At 44.5% G+C, this 15,245-nt stretch overlaps 1 protein-coding gene across 1 annotated transcript; it reads right to left on the bottom strand.

Annotated features, from left to right (window-relative positions):
* Positions 1-9,333: 9,333 nt before the first annotated feature.
* Positions 9,334-11,635, bottom strand: LOC136500629 (putative RING-H2 finger protein ATL49). Its single transcript, XM_066496029.1, has one exon. It carries the CDS (start codon positions 11,316-11,318, stop codon positions 9,831-9,833), a length of 1,488 nt encoding a protein of 495 aa, XP_066352126.1. The 5' UTR covers positions 11,319-11,635; the 3' UTR covers positions 9,334-9,830.
* Positions 11,636-15,245: the final 3,610 nt, after the last annotated feature.

Raw genomic sequence — 15,245 nt, 5'->3', positions numbered from 1 at the left:
CGAGGATAGAGGAGGCTTATATTGGGGCGACGCCGATCGGCAAGGGCTCGATTGGAATTGGACCGGACAAGAAAGGTTCCTGAAAGCGAGTCTAGGCCCAATGCGCAAACCCGCGCCAGGACTTAGGAGAACGTTTGTGTGCATTTGGGCCAGAGGTAAACCCTCGAAGCCCTTCTTGGGCCGGATCTTTCCAGCTTAGCAATTTACACGGACCGCACCGGGCACCTGCGTTGTTCGAATTTGCCAACCATGGCAACTGGACGCTTCGTTCATCATTCATCATTCATCATAAACCTCTTATGCACATCAGTGGTCCTTTCACCTCCAGATTCACTACACGCGTGCGTAAATTTCTGCATGATTGGTCAAGCGCGGAAAGATTGAGAGTTCAGATAAGGAGTTGCTGGAAAGCATTTTTCAATCTTGCTAAAAAATCAAGATTGTGAGTGAGTTTTGGAAACTCTTGGAGATGATCCGAGAGCATATGAAGGAATTTTGTAAAGCAACTCCCTATTTGATTTTTTACCAAAAAGGAAAAAGACCCCTCCCCATTTGATATTTTAGCAAAAAGAAAAAGTCATCTCCAATAGTTTGGTAACAGAGCTTCTTAAAAATAAAAAGTTGTCAAATATCCTTCAACTCATAAGTTTTCATAGTCAAGAGGAACTCTATATCCGCTCCCCATTCGGCGTTTTTTCAGGAGGTTAGAGTAAATTAAAAAAATAAAGGGATCCGCATGAGAAAATGGTAAGAGACAAATAAACTATTAAACGAGGTTTGGTTAGTTAGAAATAATTTAGAGTTCCCAATGCAAAACCGTTTAGGAAGTTAATACTCCCTCTGTCCCTGAATAAATAGATTTCTAGAGTTGTCTTAAGTCAAACTTTTAAACTTTGACCGAATTTGTAGAAAAAACCTAAGATTTATGGTATTAAATTAATATCATTAGATTTACCATAGAATATATTTTCATAAGATGCTCATTTTATGAGATGTTGTTACTCTTTTCTATAAAGTTAGTGAAACTTAAAAAAAGTTTGACTGCACAGATTCTAGAAATTGATTTATTTGGGGATAAAGGGAGTATAAGAAATTATTAGAGAGAAAAATAAATTGAGGTTGCTACTTATCCACTAATTAATATAATAGAATTAAAAGGAGCCTCTATGTTCACCGAGAGGGCATAGAAATTATGAGATTAATCAGAAAAAGAGAAGAACATGTCGGTGGATTTTACGATGATATAACAGCCGAGGATAAGTTGTGTATCGAAAAAATGCACCCTTGGATTTTGTGACTAATGGTCAAGAATAAATAGAGTATTAGGAGAAAAAAAATAAGGATAGTTGGATTTATTATGATCTAATGACCAAGAATAAACAGAATATCCATATAAAATATAAGAGTTAAAATCTACTGTATTCTCATAGAGATAGGGTTTGCGTACATGTGTTTGTAGAGGTGAATGTGCGTGTGTGTTACGAGCGTCTGCGTTGTATTGTGTAATTCTAATAAAAAAATATGCACCATTAGATTTTTATGATGATCTAACCACTAAGAATAAAGAGAGTATTTATGTCAAATACAAAGGCCTAGAAATTGTGAGATTAATCAGAAAAAATACGTCTTTGGTTTTACTATGATCTAATGGCCAAGGACAAATAGAGTATCTATGTTAAATACATGACCTATGTAACACCCTCGGTGTTACACTGTAAATCATTTGCTAAAACATGTCATGAGCATCATATTTATGTGTTAATGTATGTAATATAGTGTGTAGATTAATTTCTGTAACTTAAAACGACCAACAAAAATACATAATGAAAGGTTATTCACGACTTATTAAATTATCAAGCAAGGATGTTCGTCGATTTTTATTGAACGGAAACACTATAGAACGTATATACGGAACTTTAATAAAGTTAGAAGTACAAACTTTGTAGATGGCGATGAAATACCTGCAGTCGAATAATGAATTCACTAGCTAACTGGTCTAATAGATTGGGAATCGAATTTAACGCGAATTCAATGGAGACTTAGTAAATTCCTAAGGCTGAAAAATGGTTTGACAAAGTTATGTTCGTCAAATTTTATAGAGTAATTGGGTTAAGGAGTGGAGCGGTTTTAGGGATTATTTTAGTAGCCTAACATGCCATCTTAAGTATAGCATATGTGGTTTGGCGATTGAATCAACAATTTGGATTTGTAGGATGCTTTAAAATGCGTGCATGGCATGTTTTGGGTCGGGTTCCTTGCGTTGACGTGGTCACCGCGCTCCTGTGCCGTCGGCGGTGCGCTAGCCACACGCATGCACGTGTCTAGCCACGCTCAGCTGGTCACTGTGGCCGGCAGGTGGGCGTGCAGCTACTCCTCCTCACTGCCACGATGCGTGCTGTCGCTGGCGTCACTGCTGGTGCCGTGGGGCCGCCCACGTTCGCTCGGCTCTGCTCGGCCAGTCGCCATCGCTGTTGCGCCGCTGCGCGCACACTGCCTCGCGCATGGGTGCCACGACGACGCTGATCTCTCTCTACTGTGTGGGCACTGCGTCAGTATGGGATCGAGGCCGCTGCCTTTCGCACACGCGCCTGTCCCCGCTTGGGGTCAGCCGTGCCCTGTTGAGGTGGCGCGGAGCTCCCGCGAGCGGCACATCGTGCTAAGCCGCTGCTGGCCTCACACTGCGCCGCACGTGGAGTTGACGTCCCCTTGCCTTGCTCTCTTCGGTTAAATGGCTACGCGACGCGTCGTGCTATCTCGTCTCTGCATCGCTCGCGCGCTCACTACTGCAGGCGCCTGGGACGGCAGGCGGGACCGAGCCGTGCCAGAGCCAAATTCGCAGTGCATGGTCATTGTCAGCGCAATTACTCATGCTAGGTGCTAGTACTAGAGTCCTACTACCACCCAGTCACCTCCGGCCTTCAATTAAGCCCGGTCGAGCTCCAATTGGCCGTTTTCCCCTCCGTCGTGCCATTAAGGCCGGAACCGACCGTGGCCGAGGGCAGCTACCCGCCACACCATCTCTCGCCAATCCACCTTCACCATGAGTTCCGCCTAGATCCTTCCTTCACACCGCGCACCTCAGCCTAGCCGCTACCGGCCCGCCTTGGTCACTAACGCGACAGTGTCACTGCAGTGCGCCGTCGCATCCCACCGTCGCATGTGGCCAGCTCGGTTTGAGGAATCCCCAGCCAAACCATCACCACAGCAGCAACCAGGGTACGCTAGTGGTGTTTTAGAGTTAGCTATCTCTCCCCGCGGTGGATTAGGGTGGCCGGTGTGGTCGCGTAGCCGTCACGCATGGCCGCGTGCCGTGGCCATCGTTTCTGCGAGCTCCGCCGCCCCTGTAACTTTGGCTAGCATAGGCGCTAGGGGTGAAGGTGCTATTCGGCTTGCTAGCAGAGGCGGGGAGGGGCCCGGACGGCTGGCGTGGTGGTCCAGTACCATCACCGCCGCGTCGTCGGTGCGCGCGGGGGTGGCAAGAGGACCCGCCCGTGGTAAAGACGCGATTGGGGAGGGGCGTATTTGTAAAAGAGCAGTCTATAGGAATAGTATTGTGGACTTTGGGGTGAATCATCGGTAGGTCAAGGGGGTTTTTGTGAAGTTGTCGGCGCGCGCGGGCCTCCTCGTCGCGGGCCGTTGCCGCGCAGTTGGGCCACGCCCCGCGTGGGCCACGGCGGCGGGTCACACATGTGCGCGCACTGCACGTGCGTGGGTCGCGCCGCTCGCTCGTGCGCCGTGCAAGTTGATTTCGCTTTTTATTTTATAGAAGATAGAAATAGCTTTATATTTTACATTCTAAGTTGAACTTTGGAAATTAATATCAATTCATATAAGTATCTAAAAATTATGAAATAAATTATGTTGAGTTCCTAAAAATGTGGTCTACCTGATAGTATGGTTAGTTTATGTATGTCTGTGTTGATGCTAAGGTCTATTAAATTATTTGGAAGTTTTAATATTATTTAGATTAATAATAGTAGGAATTTTTGTGGTAAATTGGTAATACCTTTAGCCATAAAATTTTTATAGTAGGTTCATTAGATTATTATGTGCTCATTGTAATTTTTGTAGCATTAGAATAGGTTGATAAATAGGGCAGCTAGTACTCCTTATTTTATTATATATATAGTAAATCGGTATTAAGAATAAGAATGCCTTTAGTTGCTAAGTTAATACATGAAATGTTTCATACCTGTTTAGTGGAAATGACAGGCAACTTAGCGTCTTGGTCGGTAGAGCTAGCTTAGTAGCTTGATAGATGCATTCTTATTTTAAGAGTTGTTGTTGCCGTATTATTAAGTGTTGCATCATCATTTCATGCATGTAGATAACGAGTTGGTAGAGTTCATGCCTGTGGGCGAGCAGGAGTACGAGGAGGTAATTGAAGAGTATGAGAAGAAGATTCTCATACAGGAGGGAGCCCCGGAGCCATTAGTTGCTGACTTTGTTGACACCTCGCCTGCCCAAGGCAAGCCCCAGTGCATAATCCTTATTTTTGAATGATCACTAGATATATATATATATATATGCATTTATGTTATAAGTATTTTATGGAAACTACATGCATAGATATACCTACCTATGAGTCCTACTAGCATAGGTCGAGTAGCTGCTATGCTCAAAATTTTGGTAGCGTGAGTAACCTGCCGTTACTCACAAGAGGTGATTATTATTATCACTCATGATAAAAATGGTGAAAAGGAAATTAGAGACCGGACAGGGATATGGTATGAGTATTGGTGGGTGTAAGAGGTTGTGTCCTGTGGCCAACGGGGCATAACTTGGTTACACTATTTTTCCTGTCTATGTCGGTTAAGGACCAGCCATTGCATTAGGTTCTAGGCAAGTCACAGACTTATTATCCCGATCACATACTTGTGTATAGGCGTAGGGAAGGCTTGTCGCTCTCTTGTCATGGGTTCCAGCTCTTTTCGGACCGACTGATTGGAGACGGGGATGGTGGAGGTCTAAGCACCGCACTAAGTCCAGGACTTAGGAGCGGGGGCTTGGAGTTCAAGTTTGGACGAGGACCTGGACCCCATGACAGGAGAGTGGTGGGTTGGTCCTGCTTGTGCCTGGGGTACAAGCGGGGCATATGTTTTGGGGTACCCAGTGGGGCACATTGATTCGTGAATCGTCGGGCGATCCGGTATAACTTGTCTATAGTCTAGCACCGTAGTAAGAACTGAAAGATGAAAGGTGGTGAAATAAAACTGTTTTCTCAACTCTTGCTTGAAAGTAGAATATGTGCTTACATAGAATGGTTAGATAATGAACTAATCGTGACTGCTAATAATAAACATACATAAGGATTCACTATTAGTATGGCTTTCCACAAAAAAAGAACCCTAGCAAACCATAAAGCTTATCATATCCCTTGGAGTCGGAAATTAATCCCACTAGTCGGATAAGTCTTGTGAGTACATTGTATACTTAGGGTTTTATTTACCCCTGTGCAGGTGCAGCTTGAGGAGTAGCCGTTGTGTGAATGATTTTTCTAGTGGGCACAGACGGATCCTTGTATATTATCGATAGATGTTTATTTTTATTCCGCTGTTAATTTCCACACTCTGAACTTGGTATGTAATAATGTCTTTCTAAGAACTCTGGATGTATGAAATGGACTAAGTAATGTAAACCCGTTCTCATTATTGGATCCTGAGGAAAAAATATGGATTATTCAGGCTCTCCCTTGGGGTGTGCTCGACAGAATCCGCCCGATGTAGCTCGCTCTTGGGATGCTTAGTGTCTAGTGGAAGATAAACGCCTCCGTAAGTGCATTATTTCGAACGGTTCTGCCATAACCTAGAAATTACGAGATTAATCAAAAAAGAAAAGAATTTGCATCATTAGGTTTTACGATTATCTAACAAGCGAGAACAAGTATAGTATCCATATCAAATACATGACCTATAAATTTTGAGAGTAATAAAAAAAAAGAAATATACATCACTGTATTTTATGATGCTCTAATGGCTAATAATCCCTCCATTCCAAATCATAAGTCGTTTTGACTTTTTTGTACATCAGTTTTACTATGTATCTAGATATAAGGTATGTCATAGTGAAACCTATGTACCAAAAAAGTCAAAGTGACATATAATTAAGAAGGGGGAATAATAAATAGAGTATCCATGTCAAACACAAGATTAGAAATTATGAGATTAATCAGAAAAAGAAAAAATATACACCATTAGATTTTTACGATGATCTAATGGCCAAGAACAAATAGTATTCATGTCAAATATAAGGCCTAAAAATTACAAGATTAACCAAAAAAAGAAAAAAAAACAATATACACCGTTAGATTTTGTGATGATCTAACAATTGAAAATAAATAATATATCCATATTAAATACAAAGACCTAGAAATTAGAGATTCTGACCGGCATCAGTTCAATGAACCAAATCAACCAAAGCCGCAAACAACGAGAAACCAGTTTTGCACATATCCAGATCCTTCCAACGTGGTTTAGCTAAGGGCATGTATATTGCTACATGTTAGTGGTCTTAGTGGTCTCATAGGTAGTCTAATGCAAAACCATATAGAAATTTTGATGATGAGCAGAGATATTAGGTGAGAGAAAGAGGTCATTGTTTGCGAAATAACCACCCAATAAGCTAAAAATTAGCACTATGTGACAAGTCTAGCAACTCATAATATTCCTTTTATTCTATGCACAAAATTAAGGAATTGTGAATTATTATGAGACAACTAAGAGAATAACTCACTATATGAGTACATGGAATTGAACTGTTATGTCAGACTCTTAGTCGATGGCTATGAAAAAAAATAGAAGCTAAAGATCCACAATAGAAGAAGCAAGACCATCTCAAATTTAAATCTACAAGAGCTAAGGAACTAGATAAAGACATGGAAAGTGATTTTATTGCCAATAGAGCTCATTAGAATGAGACAGAAGGCTATTTGATTTGGCCTCAGCTAAAATTATGCAGTCACGAGATAGTAATAGAAAAAAATGAACAGAAAAGAAAGATGATAGTAGCTCTAAGTCCGGATTGAAGTTCACACCATAGATAGATAAAGGCGCATCGAAAGAAGACAATGATAATCAAATAAACAAACAAAATGATTTGTAAAAAACTAAAAAGGCTATTCAAATAAAAAAATCTGAATACTAAATAAGCAAACTAGCTATCTGCACTATTTACGTGGACCAACTTACTACTTTTGTTAACTCGCTAAACTTTATTGGTTTAACAAGTTAATTATATAAACATCTAGAATTGCTTTAAGAGGACTTAGGGCACTCCCAATGCTAGAAATCATGTATAGTCTCTATATATGTAGACACTACATATAGAAACTACGTTCATAATAGATAGTTTCTATAAAATAATCTTTTGCCCAATCACACATCTTCTTTCTCTCATCTACTTATCAAACCTCTTCATATCTTGGTTTTTGGGTAGACATGGTTTCTTATTAAGAAATCATTTCCTCCTCTCCTTAATAAATCGCTTGCCACATCAGCAAAATATTTAGGTGACACGATAATTAATGTACATAGAAACTATGATAGTTTCTGCATTGCGAGTGCCCTTAGATGACATCTCTTGGGTCAAGTTGAAAGATGTGCCGTGAATTTTACTCGGGCAATGATAATGCTCGGACCGCCGGGATGCGGCAGCCATGGCCCCCTTTCGCCAACACACCCATGAACTCGGCCAATACGGAGAGATCAACATAACTAACGAAGGGAAGATCAGAGCTGCTGTGGTGCTAGAACATGGGGTTGAACTCAATTGCTTTGGCCTCCAAGTACTCCTACTTAGAGAAGGACAACAATGGTCTTACAGAAGCTAGTCAATACTTTTGCTGGTGTGGAGAAAAAGAAGAATAAGAGAGGAAAGATTGATCCTCATGCAAGCAATAAGTTGGACACAGAAACATAGGCATTGGTAGACCTAGATAAAAGCGTATATAAGGAGGAATAAAAAATTAAAGAGAATGCAAGATATGGTACCATATAATTACAAAAAAAATTAGATAAATAAAAGACAACTATTGTAAAATTTAGCTTTTATAACTTGATTTATAGCCGGACACTTGCATTTTTATTGACCTTGCTCTATGCTCTATAGTCAATGGCCCTGTTCGCTTCTCTTATGATCCGTCTTTTTCAGCTTGTTTTTTCCAGTCGGAACTGTGTTTTTCTCTCATAACAAATTAGCCGGAACAATATTTCGGCTTATTTTTTCAGCGAAACGAACGAGGCCTTTGGGAGGCTTGGGACAAGAGCAGAATCAAGCAGATAGCTCCGGAAGCGGGTTGCCCAATCAGCAGATCCTGATCTTGATTACTCAATAAAAAGTCTTAAAACACGACAATCGAACGGCTCATTGACCAAGTAAACGGCTCCAAAATTAATTTATCCGTTCTATGGTTGCCAATAGGTCAACTATATATTTTTCTTATGATGCAAGCATTGACCCTTGGTCTAATTATCTAAAGCTGCACATGCTTAAGGATTCCTGACTCAACATTGTCCCCCGGCCTCAAACTATGAAGCAACTTGCACCGGCAGCAACCTTGCTAGTATCACCTTTTTTTTTTAAGTATTACGGATTGGGCACTACACCAGCGAACAATCCAAACAACGTCACCTAGATCATTTTTGTGCCTTATAAATCAACTGATTTTATTTTATTATGAAAAAAATACTGTATCATGATTAAGCCAACAGTTTGTTGGTTGCAAGTCAAGAAGTTACTCCTATGGAGAAGTGAAATAAAAGTGGAGCACCTACTAACTGGCTCCGGCATTCAAGGCTGCAATGATGGCAGCAGCGTGTTGCTCAATTGAACAAGGCAAGGAATAAATGACATGAGCAGCTGGAATCGGAGTTTTCATCAAATTTGTGCTCCTCTTCCCAGAGCTGTTGTACAGCCAGATCCAGAGCAAATGCTCCAGTTCAGAAAAAAATATTCAGAGCAAATGAAATGGAAGAAGGGGTGAACTGAGGGAGATGTTCTGACTAGGAAATTCCTTGAATCGTTATGCAAGTTCACATTTTGGCCTTGTTCGCTTGTTTTACGAGTCGTACTATTTCAACAAACAAACAATGTTTTTCTCTCACGATAAATCCGCGAACAATACTTCTAGAGCTTTTCAGGGTCCTTTGTGTTAACATGTGCCGAAAGATTCTGTTTCAGTTAAGTGCCTGTTTAGTTCCTAAAATTTTGCAAAATTTTTCAAGAATCCCCGTCACATCGAATCTTTGGACGCATTCATGAAGTATTAAATATAAATAAAAAATAAAACTAATTACACAGTTTAGACAAAATTCACGAGACGAATCTTTTAAGCCTAATTAAATTATGATTGGACACTAATTGCCAAACAACAACGAAAGTGCTACAATACCATTTTCCAAAAAGTTTCGCCAACTAAACAAGCCTAAGTTTTGTTAGATTATGCGCCATATGTTTCTTTCAAACCTGTGATCATGCCTTTCCAGCAAATTACTGAAGCAATATAGGGTTCTGCCATTTCAGATCTTCAGTTCAGAATTTACCCAACCCTACTGAAGCAATTTTGAATGTACAGTAAAAAGGCAAGGCAAATACAGCTAATCTACTACACACAGTTGCGAAATGCTATGTGAAACCATCTGAAAATCTCGAGCCGTAATCCTTTTTACCTCGAACTCATATCCACCATTTCTTCCACTCGGCAAGCAATGCAAATTTCCTGCGACCCATTGCTGCAGCAGAAGATGCAGGCATATGCATGCATTACACAGTTACACAGGGAGCAGAGGGGAAGAACCAGGTGGTAGAAGCCAAGATCTCTGCTTCGATTCACTTCACAGGTGGCCTCTGATCCAGAGCAGCGTCCGCCGGGCAAACGACGGCGCCTCGTCGGCTCTGGAGCTGAGGCCGTGCCCGCCGCCGCCCACGGACTCGACGTCCCAATCCACGACGCTGCCGCTCGCGCTCTTGTCCCAGGTCGACACGTTGTACTCGGACTCCGTCACGGGGCTCACCACGTCCGCCCGGCGCTTCAGGACGACCGCCGCCGCTGTCAACCCGACGTCGCTCGCCGTGCGCTGGAGCGCCGAGGGGAGCCGGAACGAGGACGCGCGGCGCGAGGTCGAGCACGACGGCGCAGCGATTGCGCCGGAGGACACGTCCTTCCTCTTCTGCCCGCTGCGCATCCATATCTTGGAGATGGAGAAGCTCTCCCTCTTCTCCACCGCCGCTTTCGACGGCTGCTGCTGCTTGGGCGGCCCATCGAACCCGCGGAAGCCTTCCCGCTTAGAGTGGCAGTCGCACTCCGACATGGCAACACGGTGCCCCGGCATGCGAGTCGCGGGGCGCTTTTTCTCCGGCGGCTTCACGGCGACGCGGAGCAGGGAGCTCTCGTCCATGACGTACTCGTAGGTCCCCATGGAGAAGCACCGCCTCACGTCCTGGCTTCCATGGTTGGCGCTGCCGCCGGCGCCTTCGGTGGCCTGGCTTCTGAACTTGCCGAGCTTCACAGGAACGACAACCTCGTCCTTCTTCTCCGCAGCCTCAGCGGCGGCGTGTGCATGTTTCCGATCCTGCCCCGCCTGCTCCTGCTCCATGACAAAGCTGAGGCGCGCAGAGGACGCCGCGTCGAGGCGATCGGAGACCGAGCCCTCGGAGCCGGACTCGAGGACGAACACCAGCGGGCTGCAGCCGCCGCCGCAGGGGGAGAAGTCGGCGAGGAGGCTGCGGCGGCAGAGCGGGCAGGTGGAGTGCGACAGCAGCCACGTGTCGATGCAGTCGACGTGGAACGCGTGGCTGCACTTGGGGAGGAGACGGAGGCGGTCGTCGTCCGCGAACTCGCAGAGGCAGACCGCGCAGTCGAAGGGGTCCTTCCCGCCGGCGCTGACCACGGCGCCGTAGAGGAACACCGGCAGCGCATCGATGAAGGACTGGTCCACACCGGCGTCGTGGAGGTGGAACAGCTGCTGGAGCTGCCCTTGGAACGCGGTGGCGTTCGCGTCGCCCCCGTACGCGTCGCCGGGATCCCGCGGCGCCGGGCGGAGCAGGAACCGGACGAGGAGGTGCAGCAGGCCGGAGACGAAGAAGATGACGGCCAAGATCAGGATGATGAGAAGGACGCTGGGGCTGATCCTGCTCTGGAAGCCCGCGTCAGAGGAGGACGCCGTCGCCACCGCCGCCGGTGGTGGCGGCGGCGACAACAGCGGCGGTAGCGATAACGGGGGCGGAGGAGGCGGCGGGAGGTACGGGAGGGGGAGCTGCAGCGGCGACGTGGGTGGCACCGCGGCGTAATTGATGGCTGCATGCATGGTGTAGTGGCTCATGGCCCGGGTCAGGGGGAGCGCCTGACCCGTGATTCGATCTAGAGAGCCAGGTAGGAGGAGAAAGAAGACAATTTGGAGGGGGAGTGGTCAGCAGCAATGGTGGGAGTGTCGCCTAAATCTTGTGTCGTCTTGCTGTCCGCCCCTTCTTGTGATGGAGACAGATGTGGAGGAGATCATCGCTAGAACTCTTGCGTCTGATCCTTGCAACGAAGAAATAGAGGAACAATGGCAGCGTTAACTGTGACACAGCTGAGGCAGGTGCGGTTTGGAAGAGAGACAGAGGACGGGAAGGAGGGGGGGAGAGAATAGAGGGAGGTCAATGCATAGGATAGTGATGGATCCTTAATGTGGGGAGAGAAAAAGGGTGGGAAGGATGGTCGTGGACGTGGACTCGTGGCGAGAAATGGAGATGAAAATAAATTTCTTTTCGCCACTGATCTTCTACAACTAAAAAGGATAAAGTGTGAATATTTTTTTATACGACATTTGTTTTCATTCATCCGTCTACCTACGCCTGTGATCCCACGACATCTTCCGCATGCTGCGTCCTTTGGTACGATTCTCCTTGATTGAATATTGCCGGTCATATAATAGAGGAATCACGGTAAAATAGGAAGTAGAAAATTATTGTGCTATCCATATACACATTGCATATTTGCATGCACCAGCATACATGACAACGAGCAAAAAGAAAGAGAATTAACACAGAAGGAAAGAGAATTAAGACAAAAAGAACCTCTTTGTATTTCTGTGAACCTTGTCAAATCTGCCTACATTTAATTACTTCCCCTCTTTGCATTTGCAAAAGGGACAACTTTTTTCTCCTTTCATTTGGTTTCCCGCTCACGTGTTCCATCGTCCTCACTTGCTGTTTCTTACTGAAATTGCCCTTGGGTCTGTTCATTTTGAATCATTTTCCCATATTCTAATTAAACTATAAAATTTTAAATTATGATACGAGGTAAGACATGCAAACATATATTTTAAAACTACATGTAGAGTCTAAAGAACTCAATAAATAAATTCTTCTAGAGGCAATACAAATTCTCTCTAATCTTTCATTTAGTGTAGTTAGTATTATCATAGTACCCGTATGTATTCATGAGAAATAAATTGTGGACAAAACGTGGACATTTTTTGGTGCGACATTCCAATATGGGTCTATCATCCTGCCAATATCCTTGAGGCAGATCACATAAAGGATGAGAGTCCCTCTATGAGATTGCTCACAAGAGACTCAAACTTATATCTGATCATAGTAATGTTGAATTGCTTTGCATCAAAAGCATCAGCAATGATAAATGGGGACATAGGTTTTAGTATGTATAGTAGAGGAAAACTCAACATTGACATTCTCAGCAGTTTTTCTGAGCCTTTGCAATACTAACTTGTCCTTACTCAGATAGTCAAGAGGTGCACCATAAAATTATGCACCACTAAGAAAAGTGTTACCATTGGTTGTCTTGACCTGAAAAATATGTCGAAATTAAAAATTACAACACCTAATTCAACATCTTGGAACAGACACTCAAGTGGATACCTTATTCTACAATATATGTCTGTATGGAATAGTGCTAAAGCCACACATATTTATACGGTGAGTATAACATACTTTGTTTTAAAATTTTATGAGAGATTTTTTAAGACACGCAGTATTATCCATATGATAGGCACTAATATTTACATATATACTCGAACCTGTGTGTATAGGATTATATGGAGATGCAGCGGAACTTATTCATGGATTTATTGGCGCATGAAAGAAATGGGTTTCGGAGAATTCTTTCTGTCGATATAAAATATTATCTTAGCCATATCACGAAAAAGTCTATACAGTAGAGTTTATGAGCCTGCGACGCCGCGCTCTCCGTGACTATGTTAATTTTAGGAACTTTGCTTTTTGAATTAAATGTCACTTTAACGTCAGTATTTAATTTAAAAATATTGTTATCTTATCGTACGATCCATGTGTTTTTAGTACAAAAGATTTAGTTATCCCGTAGCGACGCACGGACATGCTACCCAGTTAAAACAATAATCCTAAATGATGGGATGTCTAGAAAGCATACAAATTCTTAACACTTTTCGTCCCATTTTGTGTAGCTTCCACTAGCAACTTTGACTATTTTATCTATTTTTAAATTAGAAACCACAAAAACACTTTTTTTGGCTTCATTAACTTAGACCCTAGACAATATCTTTTTTCATTTGTGGAATTTTACACCCGTATCAGCACTCACGGGCCGAGTGCCAAATAATACCTTTACCCCACCGAAATGATGCATTGATCCCCTCCATCTCCTTTTCTCTCTTCTTTGTAGCTTATGGTGAATTGTCTTCTCGTGCTATTGCATATGCCATTGTCCTTATTTCTTGTCTCGTGTGGCTTCTTCCTTTAGACCCACCAACACAAAACAACAGCCTCACTAACCTATGGTTGTTGTTGCCCTATCGCCTCGCTCCTACTCATCTACGACGAATTTACTCATGGGTAAAAATTCATACATACATATGTACCTGTAGGTGACATTTTTCACCTGCACCTATCGAGTATGATAGACATGGGTACCCGCATTCACGTGTTAGATTGTCATCGCAGTAGATGGTGTTAGATTGATCTCTAATCCCAAATTGGGCCCAACGGCCCAGTTGGGCCTTTGATCCGTGCCCTAATCAAGGACACGCAGCCCACTATGGCTGGAGGCCCCTGTCACACTGCGCAATAAATAGAGGTGGGGCCGACGGCTCAAGTCATGAGGTTCGCCTAAGCCGAGCTCCCCACCGACAAACCATAATCCGATCTAGAGAGCGCATAGCTAATGACAGGAAGCCACCAGCCGCGCCGCCAATGGACTACGTCACCGTCACCACTGCACTGCGCTGCCATCCGTCTTCCCCGACCGTCGCTGCCCTAGCGCAGACATCGACTCTATGGCAGACGCGAGCGGATCCTCCTCCACTGCGGTGTCAGGTTTGACACGTCCATCTTCTACCCTTCCCTTTCTCTCGCTCTACCTACTACTACCGTACTGGTAGATGTTCTAGGATTCATGATTCTATTCAACAGTAAGTACGCGGCTAGATCTATGCTCCTAGTGATTCGATAAGTTTAACATTGGTATTAGAGCCACTGTTTCTAGGGTTTTTAGATCTAGAACGGGTACACAAACAAGAAGGCAGAGAACCGATCAGATTCAGTTCGAATCTGAGAAAAAAGAGGGTTTTCCTAACCCTAACCCTAACTGGGTAGAAGAAATAAGAGAAGGAGGTCTCGGTTTCAAGTCTACTCGAAATCAAACCCTAAACCCGCAATCAATTCAGGAAGAAGAACATAACAGAAAACCCTAACCCTAACTTGATTTAACCCTAACCCTAATCCCCAATCGGTTGAATCCGAGAGGAACAAATCAGAAGGGGAGGCCTGCCTTGATCGCTACTGACACCACCATAGTGCGGCTCACCGGCGCGTAGGGAGAAGAAGGCCTAGCCGGGGGCACTGATCGCCGGGCTCTGGCCAAGGGGGTGTCGCAGCCAGACCGCTCGACGGTGGCGCACTCACCCGCTGGGGAGCGCGCTCGTCGGCGAGGGGGTTGGCGACAGCGTCGAGGCTCTGCTCGTCCTTCGTCGTCTGCTCGCTCGGTTGTTGTTGTTGCTGCGTTGAGGAGAGAAGAGAGAGCGGCGAAGAAAGAGAGAGCAAAGAAAAGAATGGGCTAGGGTTTCAGGGGCAACTGCGGTCGGGGGGGTTTTATCCTATGAAAACACCGCTCGGCCGTCGGATCGACATGGACGACTCAAATCGAGCGGGCCATTTCGCGGCCCAGGTGTGCGCACACGGCCACGACACTTTGCCGGCCTAGGCCCACGTTGCGGCCTGGGTGCGGCCGAGTGCTGCGCAGAGGTGGTGGGCCGAGCCGAATTGCTGCCTTC

Source organism: Miscanthus floridulus, chromosome 13 (genome assembly GCF_019320115.1).
Source record: "Miscanthus floridulus cultivar M001 chromosome 13, ASM1932011v1, whole genome shotgun sequence".
Lineage (NCBI taxonomy): Eukaryota > Viridiplantae > Streptophyta > Magnoliopsida > Poales > Poaceae > Miscanthus > Miscanthus floridulus.
This window is presented reverse-complemented; position numbering and strand designations above follow the sequence as displayed.